Consider the following 17,351-nt stretch of genomic DNA (forward strand, 5'->3'; position numbering starts at 1 on the left):
ACAAAGAAGTACAGAATGCTGTATCTGTTAAGATATGTGGAAAAGATAGTATAATACTATAATAATTTTATTTTTTTTCCTTCTTTTCACATTTATACCAATTTTGTTTAGGCAATCTGTTTTAATTTGGAGATGTTAGTTCTCCTTTTTGGTATGCTAAGTTGTTGCTCACAATTGCAGGGTCTACTGGGGAGATGATTATTAGGCTTGGATGGTATTGTGAAAAAGTGAGCGACAGCTAGGGATAATTCTGGATATCTGAATGAAAACTGTCTCCTCTTCCTGTAGCTAAGCTGTAAATTAATCAAAGCCAAAAAAATGACAAATGATCAAAGGAATGCAATTACAGATTGCTTTTAATTTAATTCCATAAAGAAGGATATGTAAAACAGTAATAATCTAGTCTTTGACTGTTAATAGGTGAACTGTTACTTTCTGTGTCAAAGCATGACATAATTTTCTTTTCACTGACACATTTTGGAATCAAAGACTGTAATTAGCTGTAATCCTTTTTGTCTTCTTCCAAACTGCTAAGTATTGAAGCCAACTAGCTTCAAGCATGGAATTAAATAAGGAACATAGAATGCATTGCTCTTGTTCCATTTATTGTTCTCTTCCTTTCTTTAGTTTACACTAATCTGTCAGAGAAAAAGTTGCTGCCTTCTGTGTTGCTTAACTGCTACCAACTTCAAGTGGAGCCCTCTTTCTTTTTCTTCCCTGTTTCTGAGGAGGGAATGGTAACCTGCATTGTCAAAGGAACAACATTGCCTATGACAATGTGGAAATGTATCTGATCTTATCTCGAATCACACTTACAAAAAAAAATCTTGATCTATTTCTAGATGTGTATCTTCATTCTGTAGAAATCAATTATTCTGATTTGAAGTTAAGAATTTTGGATACTATGTATGAATATCTATGTGGGTATGAAAAATGGTAACTGCAGCAAGCAAAGTGTTATAATGTAATAATAGATGGATGTTATGACTTTAGCTATTTGTTAATTATTGTCAAGTTGTCCTACTGTTATAACCCTCCACAGTATCTGGCTAGTTTTACAAGTATTCTTTCTGCTAACTTACCTACAGATGCATCTACACAACAGATTTTTGTTTTAAAGGGTTGCTTACACAACGCAAATGAGTAGCATGGAAAAGGTGATTAAATGATTTTTTGTGGTCTTTCTCTTACAAAACTGTGGATGTCAGATGCGATTTTCAGAAGAGAGACTCGAACTGAACCAAACCAGGTAGGTGTACATGCGCTTAAATTGTGAAATTCCGTACAAAAGCATATTTGGATTCTGAAACTAGACACAGATTCAAAAGCTGACTGGCTAAAATCATGTAAGAAAATTTCCCTGAGGAGCTCTTGGAGATAATCCTCCCTCAGGCAGGAAGTCTCTAGGACACAGATCATTCCAAGCTGGAAAAATGTAGGAAAACCAAGTGACATGCTGGCCCTGCTCTGAGCTTTGTTGCAGCCACCTGCTGTCAACCACTGTCAGAGAAGGGGTCCTGAGGTAGACGGTTCTTTGGATTGCACCAGTATGGCAACTAATTTGTATGATATGCTTAATTCTGGTGATGTCATGTGCTTACCTATGATTTGTATTGTTATTGCAACTTTATCAGTCATGTTTTCTATTTGAAGAGTGATTTCATATGCTCCTGAGTGGTGAAGCTCTGCCTTTCTGATGAAAAGGATTGTGTCCGTGTTGCTGTTCCGAATGCCCACATCTTTGGCGTCTAGACTTTGACCATCTTTTGTCCACGTTATTTTGGGTCTAGGTTTCCCCTGAAGAGAAAAAAGGATATTTTTAGACTATAATAGGTTGTCATTTTTCACTTTTCTGTTTTTTAGTGTTCTGTAAGTTTAGGAAGCCTAACTTAATATGCAAAGCTGAGATACTAGAGTCTCTAAACACTTTCTAGTTTCTGTTTTCTTGCATACAAATATCTGCTCTCATCTGTGGGGTTTAGTGACACAGTGACCTGAGGATGCCACGTATTTAGAGAGGAGATTGAAATCATATTGAGAGCACACCCAGAAAAAAAAAAAACTTGTGCTGGTTTTTGTATTCTTTCCCAGGCATCTCTGAAGCCAACAGTTGATCTGTCTCACCCTGATGATTGTTAAGGAATGGAAGTCTTTAATATTTGAGGAGTTAATTAGTTGTTTGCTCCTTTCCTCACTCTCCCATAAAACATTTGATTCTTTATCCCCTGGCATTTTCAATATCTTTCAAAACATTGCTATAATTTTGAAGTCTTGGGGTGTGAAACTTACCGTATAATTGCGTAGCAAAATTCTTTTTCTGGCTGTCAGTATAGACAGACAGTGTTGCCATACCTATGAAAGATGGTGTTGTGTAATCAGAGAGCTATCTGTGGTTTACAGCACTGTCAGTCAGCCACTTCTGGGAAAACTGGTAGATAGTAGTCAGTTCTTCTGAAGTTTTGAGTGCTACTTCTGTAGTATGTTTCCACAACAAGAATCCCAATAAAACAGAAATGGGGCATAGGGTATTTATTAACTGTATTTATGGCCAATCTAGGAGAAAACATTTATATATATATATATATATATATATATATATAAAATATATATTTTTTTAATTTTTTTTGCCAGATTGGCATGGTGAAATGGTGCAGCACAGGGCTACAAATGCCAGAAGTAGCTCAAATGGTTGGGGAGAGAAAGTGAGACCATCCAAGCAAGCAGTTGGATCAGGTTAGGCTGCCCTGTAACTGAAGCCCAAAGCACTGAGGTTAGGACATGTATTTGTCACCATCTCTAGAAAACAAGAAGAGAAAGCACCTTTAGAAGTCTCTTCAGTTCACTGGGTGCTTGGAACATACTTTGAAAGACTGTGTCTTTAAAAATAAATCCGTTTGTTTTGCTGCTGCCCCTTTGTTCTAGGCTTGTCTGCTACTTGCTCAGAAAGACTTTGCGACATCATTTAATTTTTCAGTAGTATTAGGAAAAAAAAAACACCCTTCTTTCATATGAAATAAAAAACAAAACAAGCCAAAACCAGAGATCTGTCCAAAATAGCACTTGGAGGGATTCTAAACCACCTACAAAATGCTGTTCCTTAATGAACAGTCTCTTCTCTGGAGTCTGAATCATCTGATGCTGTATCGTGATTCGTTTTGCATCGGGGTTAATAGTAAACCTTGAATGGTTTTTGATCTTCCGTTTTCCCCATTTACTAACTGGTTTTCTTGCTGTTTTCTGTCAGGGATTATATTTCCATCTGGCCTGTAGCTCTGAAATATTAGGTGTAAGGCTGTTCTGTCCTGTTCTGGTGTACCTTTACCCTTCACTTAGAACACTCTTAAAAAAAACCTGTGAGGTGGCTTCTCTTCTTCAGCTGGTAGCTATAGTAGAAATTCTTGAACAATGAAAAGGATATGTCTGTTTGTTTTCCTAGCCATGTCTGATTATTGGTGACACTGACAAGTAATTTATTTTAGGTTCAGCATATACTTTAAAATGATATGAGGAATGTTTTTAACTCATTGACTAGGAGAATGCTTTCAAAGTAGAAAGTCTACTTACAGTGGTATAACTATATGGAAGAGAGGGTTTTTGTTTGTTTAAATTTCTAATTTGATAAATACTTGGCAATATCTCAGACCGATTACAAGATCGAATAGTTCTTGATTGATATTATAAGGAGAACAGAGGATCTGGCACTAAATTTCTCGGTAAAAATGGTCATGAGAAATGATAACATTACGAAGTATCCTTTTTCATTATTTTATTGTAAGAAATGTATTGCCTGTAAATCAAGCTGTGCAACTACTGTTGCTCTAGTGTGGTTGATCAGATGCTTTCATTATAGGTCTTTTTGAGGTGCTGTGAGTGGCAATGAAAGATTACAAGTGTTCACAGTGTTGGTTTTCATATAGTCTTATATTTATAGGCTGTGAGAAGCATAAACAGATAGAAAGCACGTTCCTGATACACATCACAGAGGATTGGATTTCTGTAATGTGTAATAGGTAACATGAGAGAGAGCAGCGAGTGACAGAGTTGGTAAATAGCACACCAAAGTATCCTCAGGGAGTTTACTGTAAGGGAATGGCAAATTTATGTGCTTTTAGATATTTATATTTACACATACATGATAGACAAGGATATTGCTGAGTAATACTGTGACTCTTACCCACTAGCAGCATGTAATAACTCCCACCTTTCTAATGCACTCAACAGAAAAATACATTGATAAATAATAATGTTGTACATGTCTTTCTCTGCACATTCTTATCTAAAGATTTGAATAGGTTTGCAAATAGAGTTTAGCTCGTGATATCTTGGCAAAATATGTAATAGAAACTCAGTTTTAAATGACAAAGTAGTGACCACAGAAGCCAGAAAATTTTGACAGGTTGCACAAAAATTGTAAATAATAGAAGACTAAGCTACTCTTTGGCTAGATAGTATTCTTCCTGCTTGTGTTCAGTGCCTCGTGGTTTCAGAGCAATTCTGGTATTTCTGTATTTACTACTATATCCTCTTTGCAATTTAAAGGTTGCAATAATATCTATTTAGGGCCTTTTTCCTCGGTAAAAATGGTCAGGAACTAAAACTTTTTTCAAAATAGAGACAAATGTTCTTTTTGCATTGCTTTTTTTTTTTTTTTTTGAAAGATGCTCAGTTTTAAGTACTCTTAAGAAGCTTTTAAGATATTAAGAATTGCTTAAGAAGAGCTACAAATTTATTTCAGTTGTTCTTGAATTAAAATCCTCTGGTTTTGCTCTCTGGCTAAAAATTTAGTGTTGATGAATAGGTGTTAGAATTTTTTGTTAGTCTTACCTTTTTAGGAGACAGAAGTTTATACCACTGCATGATTTGTCTGTCAATCAGACACTGAAATAATTTTTGAATTACTTGGATTATTTCAGCTAAGTCTGGCAGCGGACTAGAAATCTCTTCAGATTAATGTATTACAGCTTTGTGAAAACTGATGACAGGGTGGTGAACAGAAAGCTCAGTGTCCCCACTGAGGAAAAGTCAGGGAAGACTTTGTCTTTATGTATTTTGTTTGGCAACAGCTGAATGATCAGTCAAGGTAAATGAAGCCCTGGATTAGTTGCAGCGTGTGCTTTCTCTGGCCCAGGGAATTGAGGACATGTCAGCTGGGCCAGTTTAGGGAAGGAGGGCAAAGAACTGTCAGTTCCTATTGCAATGAGGCTGTCCTAAGCGAGAGGGTTGTTATGCTAGGAAGTTCCAGGTATAGGGGACATCAGACACAAATGGATAAACCCATAAACTGTATCACTTCCTCTGTTTAGGGAACAGCTTGTCAATTTTGTGTAAGTTCAGACTTCAGCTCAGACATTAAGGCAGCAAAAATACCAGTTTAATTATTTTTCATAAATTCCAAAATATTTATGTAACTGAAAAATATATGTAAAATGTTGAACTTTGCATGTGGCTAAACCTCAGTGAAGGGGACGTTTTAGCAATTTTGGAGGTAACTAACATGAAAGGAAAAAATAAACATGATAATGTCAAAGCAGTGCAAGCATGCAATTCAAAGCAGTTACTCCATGTGCTGGTTTGCAACTGTTTACTGATTAGATATATCTCTGTGCAAAAGCAACTCCTCATGTAACCCAGTAACCACAAAGCAAAATACTTGTGATATTTTATATAGATTTTGGTCATATATATCTTTTTTTCTCTGCTGATACTTTCCAAACAAATGAATGTAATGTGAATGTATGTCTTCCTTGCTGAAGAAATCTTTTGCATACCTCTAGCACTTTTTACAACAGAATTTCAAAACTCTTTGATAATAATAGTGATTAAATTATCATAAAGATCCATCGTGGACAGCAAAGAAATTTTTTTTTTTTCAAATTATGACTGAGGAATAGACTAAATGATACATTGACTATTACAGTGGATTGCTCTCTGAACTGCAGTTTATCTGCGGTTTATAATTTCTGTTCCCGTGTCTCAGTCAGTAGACCTTTTACTTTCGTACATTAATTCTTGTGCTTTATTGAGACTATAGCACCCAAAAAAATGCACGTGGTGTTTTATGAATAGCCATTAAAATTGCTTATACAGCTGTAGAAAAAACAGACAGGGTAGCTGGGTAGGCTTGTCCTAGGTCAGCCTGTGTGAATATATCGGCAATTTTGTGCCTGCCGTAACAACATGTAGCTACTCTTGACAATACTTGCCATGCTATGCCTTTTTTTTTTTTTATTTTTAACACCTTGAGCTCATGTATATTAATACCTTATTATTAAGAAAACCTAAGGTATTCTTATTGTACACACAGATTCTGTATATGGCTAGTTGTTGTATTCTATTTGCATACAAACTCGATTTTCTGTAATCAGACTTACAGAAATGAATTTACACACTTTTGTCTAAGAAATGGCCCAGTAATATAATATACCCTGGCTTCAGAAGTGTAGTTGCTTGCATTTTTTATTTTTATTTTTTTGAGTGTGTGTGTATTTTTTTGCGTGTAAGATGCATCCTATGGTCAATTAACAAGAAAAGGCTATAGAGTTAGAGCAGTTACCTTCTTCACCAAAAGGAGGTTTCTTCTTTTGGAAGAAACTGGGACAGTAAGAAAAACTGACTGAAACCAGAGTTTTTTGTTTTGTTTCTAATGTTTGGGAGATTATTTTTTTTAATCACCAGCCATATTTTGTTTAATACTTTTCAATGAGTGAAGCCGCAGGAACTCACATAACGGAAACTACTTTATGATAATGATAAATAGCTATGACAAACTAGAAGCCAGTACTTACCTGAAAAGGGATCACAATATTGATTGTCTCACCCACTTTCTTCACCAGAGTCTGTCTGAGATGGCGTGGCAGCCAGATTTTAGGGCGCTCTGCAGTTAAGCATTAGTAATATGTTAAATCTCGGGCTTTAGATTACTTGAAATATTACTTACAGAACAAATAAGGCAAAACTCTAAAGAGGAGGGGCTTGGATACATGTAAGCCTAAGAAAATTGTGCAAAAACTGTTTATACAGTTGTGGAGCAGATTATGCTCTGAGAACTTTCAAATGCATTTGGCTACCAGATACAATTCTGGTAGCAATGCACAGGTTGCATTGACAGCAGGACTTCTGAAACTGTGTTGCATTCAGAATGGTAGACTTGGCTGACTTCTGTTGGATATAAGCCGTCTGTGTGGGCTTCGTTTCTTTGGAGTTCAGTTCAGTAGAATCACAGAATGGTTTTGGTTAGAAGGGACCTTAAATTTCAGCCAGTTCCAACCCTACTGCCATGGGCCAGGACACCTGCCCCTAAATGAGGTTGCTCAAAGCCCCGTTGGGCAGGTTGGGTATCCTATCCCAAAACAGGACTGCGGACAGGACTCTTGGAGTGAAAGAGCAACTACAGACAATGATTAATCTATTGCTCTGTTGTTACTACAGCTTTTTGCAAGTTGTCATTTGGGGATGTTTGTGGACTTAGAAAGTAGAGCAATCAATGAATTTCCTGTACCTCTCTATAGTCATTCCATTATAGTTCTGTTTTGAAATTGAAGGAGTGGAGTAACAGGGCAGCAGCTTACTTTTCACTAACCTTAGGACCTTAGCTCTCGTTCTTTCTTCCATTCCCTGCTTTCCGCTACCTCACTGGAAAGCTTTCTATGTTCTCCCCATGTCCCTTGCTCTTGTCACAGTCATTTATAGAAAGAATTTATTAACCTACAGTTAGGGTATATGTCATCATATCCATTTGATTTTGAGATGCATTACAACTCTCATTTACACTGAGTTGTTTTACTGTTAGTGAGACTCTGGCAGACACTTTGTGCGAGTAAAGGTTGAGGGATACACTGTTAGCAGCTCATGTTATCTTTTGGAGACCAGCCAAATGAATTATAATCTACTGCTATTGGGTGATAAACAGAGTGTTAATAAATAATCTAGGACAATCAGGTGCAGATGACTGCTTTTATGTTAAGAGGTCTCTTGCCCCGGTCCATGCAGTCATTTTGCAGTAGTATAACAGCTTTTCCAGCAGAGCCCTAAATATTTAAAAATGTGCCACTTAAATGCAGGCAATGCCATTATTGGTATGAGGTGAAACACACATAGTTTGAAAGGACAAAGTAGGATTTTGTTTTAAAAGCTACACTTTAGAAAGAAAAGACCCAGACAGTAAGGTAATGTTCTCAGAAGATATTTGTCTTGTAGTCAGACAGAAAGAGCTGTTTGGATGTTACCCTCAGAAGAAGGCACGGGCTTGTCAGTTCCAGATCTTTTCTGCACTGTGTACACGATTAGATATTTGACCAGAGGAAATAGATGAGTGAGATTTATTCAATCTAGGTACTCACGCAGGATCTCTTGAACAGTAATGGGCTCCTTGATTATTGCTGCTGCGCTCTCACCAGCCAAGTTTATAGCCTTTATACGGAAATGAAGTTTGTCCCCTGTCACCAGGTCTTTAATCAGTGCAGAAGTACGCTCGGTTAGGCCGGGAAGAGCTGGAATCCATTCTGTAGCTGCAAGTACAGGATTTTCATATTGTAATAAGATCTTATTTTTCCAAACTGTTGCCTTGTCTACAATTGAAAGTTAATTTGTATTAAGGTAAAATGAATGTAACGTGCAATACCATGCTTAAAATGGAATAAACTAATCTGGGAAAGAACTCTTGATCTAGAAGATGTATTTACACATGCACTTCAGGAATGCATACACTTTTTACTCAAAATAGTTAGGGGTACAGGAATCATCTTTGGGTGCTTTCTTTGACATTCTGTTTTATGGAGCTTAGACCGCTGGCGCTTCTCTACATTTATTTTCTGTAGCAAAAGATTGGGGGGGGGATTGTGGAAGCATTTTTAGCTAGAAAGCAAAGCCTCAATTTCATTTTTTTCTTGAAATGTATCTTCTGTGGGTATCCAGACAGAATGGTGAGAGCCGTATATACTGAAAACAGTAATAGAGCTCATAACTTTTGGAATTTATTCTTACTTTCTTGTTTGATGTGGTAGAACAGAGTTCCTAGTGCCTCCTTAGTTACTCTAACAGCACAGAAGTACTACTGATAAAATTATTCTTCTGTGACAGTGACTTAGGGGTTCTAGTAATTTCATGACAATGTCACTAAAGACTAGAAATGAGTTCTGGATAAATTATACCCTGTAAAAACCCTAGTCTAGGTCATATGACAAGTTTAGCGTCAGAGAAAATCCCATGGCTGAAATGATTATTTGATTTTATAACATAAAAGTTATATACAATAACATTTGCATCATATACAAAAACAATAAGCATCACAGTAAGTCAAATGTTGTAGATATGGCGCAGCTATTCTTACTATGAGACCACGAGCATTAAATGAGATGAGGTAGCAGTTACTTGCAACTTTGACTGATATTCTTACAGTCATGGTATTATATTGGTTTTTAGAGAATACACAATTTTTGAATACTACAAAAGTGTAACAGTGACTATAGAACAGCACTGGTATTTTTTAATACTTTCCTCTATTGACATTTATGATTGTGAATATGAGGTTATGGTTGACGTGACTGTCATGGTTTGACTGTCATGTCGGAGTAAAGCTGGTGATGGATGGCAAGGATGTTAGTCATAGATTGGAGTTCAAATTTAGAGATACTGGATATGGTTATTTATTGTGATATTTCAGTGAAACTGTTGCAACTGTAGTATTATAATAATGTTCAGTTGCTGCTGCCTAGTACTTGTGCTTACTTACATCCCTCTTTGCAGTATTCCACAATGTAGCCATCTAATCCCCCGGCTCCGATCCGTTCAGGGGGTCTCCACTTCAAGGCAACGGTGCTGTCAGAGACATCTTCCACTGTAAAGTGGGTTGGTTCACTTGGAGGAGCTGTAAGGAAATATGGAGAAGTAAATTCTGAGAAACGGCAGTATAACTGAGAATTCAAAGGCTGTAGAATTTGTGATTAGTATTTATATTAGATATAGAATTATATATCATTGTCAGTTTTAATAAAATGGATTTAGCTGAAGTTCAGTTGTAAAATGTAATACCTGGTACTTCATTTTAATAGATGTGTGCCAGAAGATTCCTGTATTAGGGGGTTTGAGGGAGGTGGGTGGAAGATAAGAGGGTAAGACAGTAGTTCCTATTCACATATGCTCCCTTAATATGTAAAAGCCAATGAAAAAAGAAGTTGTAGGCGAGTGAGACAGCAGAAGTCTGCAGAAAAATTTTAAAATAAAAAATACATACAATTTGTATGCTGTATTTACACCCTGTTTGTAGATAGACAAAATCGTTAGTGGCTAAATTTGATGTAATGCGTTTTCCTCAAACAGTGAAGAAAATGTCTACAAGTTTTGACTCCGTTTACTGAAACACTAATTCTATTTGGCTCATTTGTAATGGAGACATATCAGAGAGAAATATTTTGGGGCTGAAAAATTTTCACTTCAGTTACATATAGCTATTTCATATCTTTTCAGAACAGAAGTCTCATGGCTCTTTTTAAATCCGTAGTTCAGGAAGACCATTAGCTAGATTCAGTCTTCTTAAGCACAACTCCTGTCTACTAATCAAAAAGGAAACAAACAAGAAAAGCCTTAACTGAAAAATCCCAAATTGTGAATACGCATAAATGCTACTGTAAAATAGAAAAGATAACATGTTCAAAATTACATTTGGAATTACTGGAATGTAATATTATGCGTAACATAAAAGCAATAATGTTAAAGAAATATATGTTTGATATACTCTGTATGTGTATATATTTATATTCTAAACTGGATAGCTTTTGAATATAATTAAGAGATTTTACATATGAAATATTTCTAATATGTAATATATAAAGTAAGTTAAATACAGCTTTATAAATTATGGAACTGATTGAAATTGATCTTAGTTCCTGATGTTATTACAAAAAATACATCATCCACTTTCCTTTCTATAGCTATGTCAAAATTTTTCATATTCAAATGGAATCAAGAACAGTGAACTGCAAATGAGACAAAAGCAGTTGGGAGCATACACAATCACACAGTACGCGAACAAAACCCCAAACCTCTTAAGCAGTAAGTGAGAACATTATCCTTAATCAAGAAAAAATCCCTTGGACCTTTTTTTTCCGTAGCTCCGCCTGATGGTTTTTGTTTGCCCTCTTTTGCTGCAGACCAGCTGTTTTGTGTTTGAAATCCACAATTAAGAGACCCTTCTTTCAGTTCATCCGCTCCTTCTGACCCCTTCACTGCATCATCTGCTTTTACGTTATCTCCTTCAGCAGGTTGTCCCCCTTCACTGATACTTGTAGATGTAGCAACTCTAGTCATATTAATCTCCAACTAATTGTAATTTTGTGGCTCCTTGTTCCAAAGCTCTTAGCAGACAGGCTTCCTGAGGACTCTCTGCTCCAGCTCAGAGACTGCAGGAGATACTGTACTGCTGTGATGGGAAGGATTATTTATAGGAAATCATTCCTTAAATATTTTTTTAATCAGCTATCCTTTTAGCTGTGGAGAGGCCAGGATTAATGGAGTGCTTGGTGGGATACAGTGATATTTGCACCCATAAGGCAATGGGGGAAACTGAGAGGGACAGGGAAATTTCTGTCAATTAGTTCTCCTCCTTTCCAGATCCAGCTTGACTCTCACACTTCTAATTATAACAACTAAAAATTCATCAGCAATTTCATGAAACTGGAACCTCTGTGCTTCGCAGGAAGGGGAATGAGAGACAGAGAAGAGGAAGATGACGAGATGAGAAAGGAAAAGGCTGATTAAATATAGTATAACCTTTCCTAACATGTTCTTTTTGGGCATAAGGACAGTTGAAGAGGTGAAAATTGTCCTGTTCTTGGTTATGTGCTAGAAACAATACGGAGTGGGGTAGAACTCACCAATTGGCATGAAGGGTTGTGAGGCAGGGCTTGGCCGGGACATGCCAATAGAATTCACAGCATAAATCCTCATCTCGTAAACGACTCCTTCAATCATTCGCTTGGCTTCATAGGTTAGCTCTTTTAAAAGGTCAAAGTTCAGTCTCATCCATCGGTAGCTCTTCTTCTTCTTTCTCTCTAAAATATAGCCTGGAAGGATATCTCTTATGACGTAAAGGAACTGCAAATTATGATTTCACATGCAGGAAACAAGAAAAGCACCTTTTTCTCTATGACATAAAGAGCCAAATGTGATCCAAAATTACTGCGTCTGAGTTCTGTGAGGCTTCCGTATTTTCCACAACTCTCCTCTTGTATTACTTTCTATCTGACACTCTTACCCAAACAATTATACTTATTGAGCCCCATAAAAGGTGCGTAACAGTGAAGGTGGGGTGTGAGTTTCTTTTTTATATCTGCTAGATACAAATAATAAAGGCTGTGGTAGAATGCCTATATCTGTAACGGTATAAAGACAGACAAGAATGCACACATCTTTTTCTCTGGTCTTTGAATTTGCTACTGCAACTTTTTTTTAATGGATGGTGCTGCTTCTTGGCTTTCATTCAGGTATTTTAGCCTAGCTCAATCATTAGCACAGTCTTATGCTAATTGCTAATTATGCTAATTGCATGAGACTACTTCCTCAGGTAGTGCTAAGAGTTGCTGGTGGAACGTTAACAAAATCATTCCTTTGACAGTGAAAACAAACCAAATAACTTTATGAAATGTATATCCTGACAACTATACAAACCAAAGTCATGGGCTTTGCCCAGTCAAGGGCAGGGGGGTTGGTTGTGGTAACATGACAGCTATTGCTATGTATCTTTGCACCAAATACTTTGAATTCTTGCTTGTTTCCTCTCAAACAACAGACTGGCCCAGTAGTACCTTTTTTATACCTCCATAGGTAACTTCTATTGAATTAAATGAGGCATGAGTGAATGCGGTCAAAATATTCAAAAGCAAATACAAACTCCCCTCTTCCAAGTATTGTACAAGGGATTAAACGAATTGTAGAACATTTCTAACTCTGGCACCTCCATGGGACTTCCATGGAGGTTTCAGTGTATTTTTTAAAAAGAAACTGAAATTCCAATGATCTTTATTAAACAAATTCCTAGATTTGGTGTCTAGAGGATTTTTTTTTTCTAAAATTAGCTGAGATCCTGCCTTACTTCCTTTTCCTTCTGAGGGTCACAGGGAGTTCTATCTGACAAACACCGTGCTCTGCAGAGAACTTACCATGGTATGGGTGATACTCTTGCTTGCTTCAGCTTGTTCCCTGTATCACGTGATTATTTTGGCCTCAAGTTTTAGTGCAGATTTTAAAGTCATTAAAGAGTTTGAAATATGTTTTGTGACTCATGGTGTGTGGTTGTATGTGAAGGAGAATTATGAACTAGCTTTCTAAAAAGAAATAAAATGTATTGCATGAGTGCTTGAGATTGCAGAGGTCTGGAGTTGATGTCTGACATGACCACGGCTCTGTTTTGTTATTCCTAAGCAAGGTCAAAGGCATGTATACTGACCTAAAATTTCTGTCTTGAATGGGAATACCTAGTTTTAGCATCTTCTGCTTTGCTAACTTGCTGAAATATTTCTTGGATTCAAATAGCACAGGCAGGGGGCACCCTCTCCCTAATATTGAAGGGCCAGAATTGACTTATTTGAAAATTTGCTACTTTAATGTCTGAGGGTCAGCCTTCCTAGAGTGAATACACTTATGAAATCCTTTGGCATCGTTGTAAAGGAGCAGCAATAATATAGGTGATGCTGCTGGCAACTTTGTTTTTCAGCACTTCTTACCAAGCACTGGTTGCCCACCATCGTATTTAGGTGGTTGCCATTGCACAGTGCAGTAATCTTCTCCAATGTTGCTGATCTTGGGAGCTTCTGGAGGGTCAGGAACATCTGAAGAAAACGTGAAAACGAATGGGGGTTGTTACTGTTACACTTATTGTCCACAAATCAATGAAATAATTTTCTTTAATTTTTTTTTTTTTTTTTCTGTATATCATACATATACATAAATCTTAAAAAAAAAAATCAGACATCCTGAGGAATTTCCTAGTAGTAGTAGTAGTATTTATCATGGACTTATAAAGGCCATGATAGAAATTTGTCAGATTACAACAGTAGATACAACATAGAATGCATGGTCTTAATCCAGAGTGAATTCTACTTTTTGATGCTTCCAGGTTAGTTTGGTTTTCTTTTAAATACTGTTTAATTATTCAGCTATCTTGTTCTTTCCAGACATCATCACGTTTTTGCAAAACGCAAGGTTTTGGGTAATCAGCTGTGTGCTAGCTGTGATAAATTGCATCTAGTCATCTACGACTGACATAGATTTATGCTATGAACCAGGAAAAAGAAAACAGACAGAACCCACTTCTTAGTGGGAAGCAGCATTGGTATTTCCTTCTCTGGTATGTAGCGAAATCTCTTGTAGACAGAGGATGCCTCCTGCCTTTATTTTGTTCATAAAGAAATAAAATTGCTCATTTGTTGGCTCTTTTACCTCAAACCACTGGACAGAACTCTGCTAGGTGTTTTAGCAAACAGCTTCACCAGTCCTCCACTCAAATGAGAACCAGCAATCCAAACCTAGTAGTAGTTTGTTCTCAATCCTGTAACAATAGACTTGCTCCAGGGTTTCTTACTCTGTCTAGAATAAACTTTGTCTAGAGTATAACAGCTGCGTGTCTCATATATTTTGTTATTTTGGAGATATAAAAGATGAAAAGCAGTTAATTCTAACTTTAAATACTGCAGATGAAAATAATTCCAGTTTATCAATTCAAAATTTGCTTATAACCTGAGCATTTGTCATATACATGGTAGGGTAAAAACAAGTTAAACATGAGAAAATTGATAAAAATTACTGACTCAAAAGCATATTTCCTCCAGCTCTTCTGTGACTCACAGTGTCAGTCTATCTTGTATCTGATACGCTGCCTCTCTTTATGCCATTAGCCGCTTACTATGTACAGAAGGAAGTCATCTTTGTTTAAAAATGGAAAACACAAAAAAATGACAGGAAGTTTTTCTCATCTCATACTAGCCTGAAGGGTGTTCCTTAGAAGGGAATGTCATCTATAAAATGTTAGTTGTTCGCTTTCCTTTTCACAAGGCAGGCAACTACCTATGAAAAATACTTCTGCCAAATTTTGTAATTGAAAGTATTCCTGCCTTTATGATCATTTTCTGTCTATTTTTAAAGCTTAAACTCGGAACCTGCATCAATTTCAGAGTTGAGTGAGTTTCAGTGAACTCAATACACTTTCATGCTCTGGTTATTTCCTTCCTTCACTTACCAATAACTTTGACTGTGATATCAGCCTTGTCTTCGCCCACTGGATTCTTAACTATAACTCTGTATACTCCCTCATCCTCCTTTTCAGCTCCTTCAATGATGAAGACACAGTGGTCTTCATGCTTCTCCACGCGAACTCTGCCTTCAGACTCAAACAGAAGCTGTGGGCATTGAAAGTAACAGGAAAAGTCAATGCGAGTTGTGCCAGAGACAGCCTAATGAGCCTGTATGGAAAGCTTCATTTTGAATATTATCAATATTATTCAAAAGCTATGAATATTTTTTTCTCCACATTTGGATGGAGAAAAGAGAAAATACCGACTAAATGGCATGCATAAAGCAAGTAATTTAGAGAAAAATTGGTTCTGAAAGTCCCCAGGTTGTTATGATTCATTGCTAGTTTCACACACCCGGTACTACAGATTCCTAATTGGGATAACTACAAGTATCAATGTAAAGTTTCATGGATAACAGTTGTGTAGATTGTAAATTCAAAGGGGGTTACAAATTCAATTCAAATACTAGGGCAAACACTTCTGTTCAACAATATCTGGCATCAGATAACAGATTTGATCAATTTCCTTCTAAAAAAGGTACTGTATTCCTTTGTTAATGGCATCAGTGTGATTTCTGTCACTCAAGAATGTGATATGGGATAACTTTCTACTCTTCTCTTGACTGTGAGGTCTAAACATAACCACAGGAACTTTGCTGTGCATTTGTAACGTGCTCTACTCTTTATGTGCCCACATATCTTCAGACTTGGAAGAAGCATTACAAAGCATTTGTGCCCGTCCACTGACTAGCACAGCAGAATCCTAACCCTGAGAAAGGTGCCCTGAGAAAGGTGTATTGTTGCATAGCAAATGTAAAATCTTTTGTATCTACCAAAATCAAAAAGTTGTCTATTACAAAAAAAGGAAAGTTGTTGGAAAATAAGTCTTCTTTTGACTGTTTTGTACATACTTTGCTTACTCTTTTGACTCATTCTCATCTTTCTTTGTGTCTTGTAAGATTTTGTCTTAGTTTTCTTCCTCTAGATATTATTGAAGCTTAGAGTTTAGTGGGGGAAACAACAACAACAAAAAAAAGGTGGGGGATAAACGTTCATAAATACATCGAAGTGAGTTTTAAACAGCTTCTTTGATTGCTTGTAATCCAGCCACCATGTAACGGTGATTAGAAAGAGATTTCCTTGACCAATACCTTACTTGAAATTCACTCTCCAGATCTGTTTTGCCTGTTCAAAGTCATTGGTAATCGCTGTTGTGAGGCAGGATGTTGGGCTTGCTGTGCTATTTGCTTCACCAGTTTTAAAATCTACTGACTTGAATTTTATTTTTGTCTGAATAGGACCATTTAAATGGAAAACACTAAGCATATTTATGTGTCCGCAAAAATAATAAGGAACTTACCTTACTATCAGTGTTTAAATCACTGCTGTTTTCTGAGGGAGTCATGGAGTCATCATTGCTTCGAAACAGATCAGTTTTCTAGATAAACAAAGAAACCACAGAAAGCTGAATTTTCTGAGCAGAACACTAAAGCTGTTTCTGCAAGTCAGAAGAGTCCATAGGTGGGCTGGGGTGCTTGAACATGGAGGTGTGAGAAAAGTGAAGAGCAAAGTGAGAGCAAAAAGTGCTGGGAAGGAAACAACAGATATGAAAGTAAAAAGCAGAAATGGAAATAGATGTATCGGACTGTAGTGAATTAAAGGAAGGATAAGTCAGCAAAACTGAATCTACAGCTTCATAAACAAAGATGCATTCCTGCAGTAGAACAGCAACTGCTTCCGAGTCTGTGTGCATCCTGTGGTAACAATTATTTTGTATAGCTACATAAATAAGGTTTACCTTTTTCTGTAACGATGGGATAGTAAGTCAATATAAATGTTTTAATGGTCAGAAACATAGTCAGATCTGTAACATACAGAAAGCAACGTATTCTGAAGCTTTGGTATTGTTTATTTTGGATTTCAGTAGTTAGTATATGCTATGCATCCTTCAAATCAAACTTGTTTCCTTTTACTCATGTTGAGACCTCAAACCTTGGAAATAATAAGTTGTAGGGTTTGAAATGTTTGTATGAGACGGTCAGAAAAACTGCTTCTGGTTCCTTAAGAA

At 36.7% G+C, this 17,351-nt stretch overlaps 1 protein-coding gene across 1 annotated transcript in view; it reads right to left on the reverse strand.

The window, feature by feature from the left end:
- MYBPC3 (myosin binding protein C3) overlaps positions 1-17,351 on the reverse strand; it is a gene marked incomplete at both ends in the record, with an annotated part of 61,145 nt that overhangs the window by 12,007 nt on the left and 31,787 nt on the right. The window contains 8 exons of the mRNA XM_084287261.1: positions 1,602-1,797; positions 6,786-6,874; positions 8,340-8,507; positions 9,731-9,865; positions 11,871-12,059; positions 13,719-13,823; positions 15,230-15,389; positions 16,644-16,721. Of these exons, the coding sequence (XP_084143387.1) occupies positions 1,602-1,797; positions 6,786-6,874; positions 8,340-8,507; positions 9,731-9,865; positions 11,871-12,059; positions 13,719-13,823; positions 15,230-15,389; positions 16,644-16,721 (1,120 nt within the window). The remainder of the gene's footprint in view (positions 1-1,601; positions 1,798-6,785; positions 6,875-8,339; positions 8,508-9,730; positions 9,866-11,870; positions 12,060-13,718; positions 13,824-15,229; positions 15,390-16,643; positions 16,722-17,351) is intronic.

Source organism: Netta rufina, assembly GCF_964035555.1.
Source record: "Netta rufina genome assembly, chromosome: 5".
In the NCBI taxonomy this organism is placed as follows: Eukaryota; Metazoa; Chordata; class Aves; order Anseriformes; family Anatidae; genus Netta; species Netta rufina.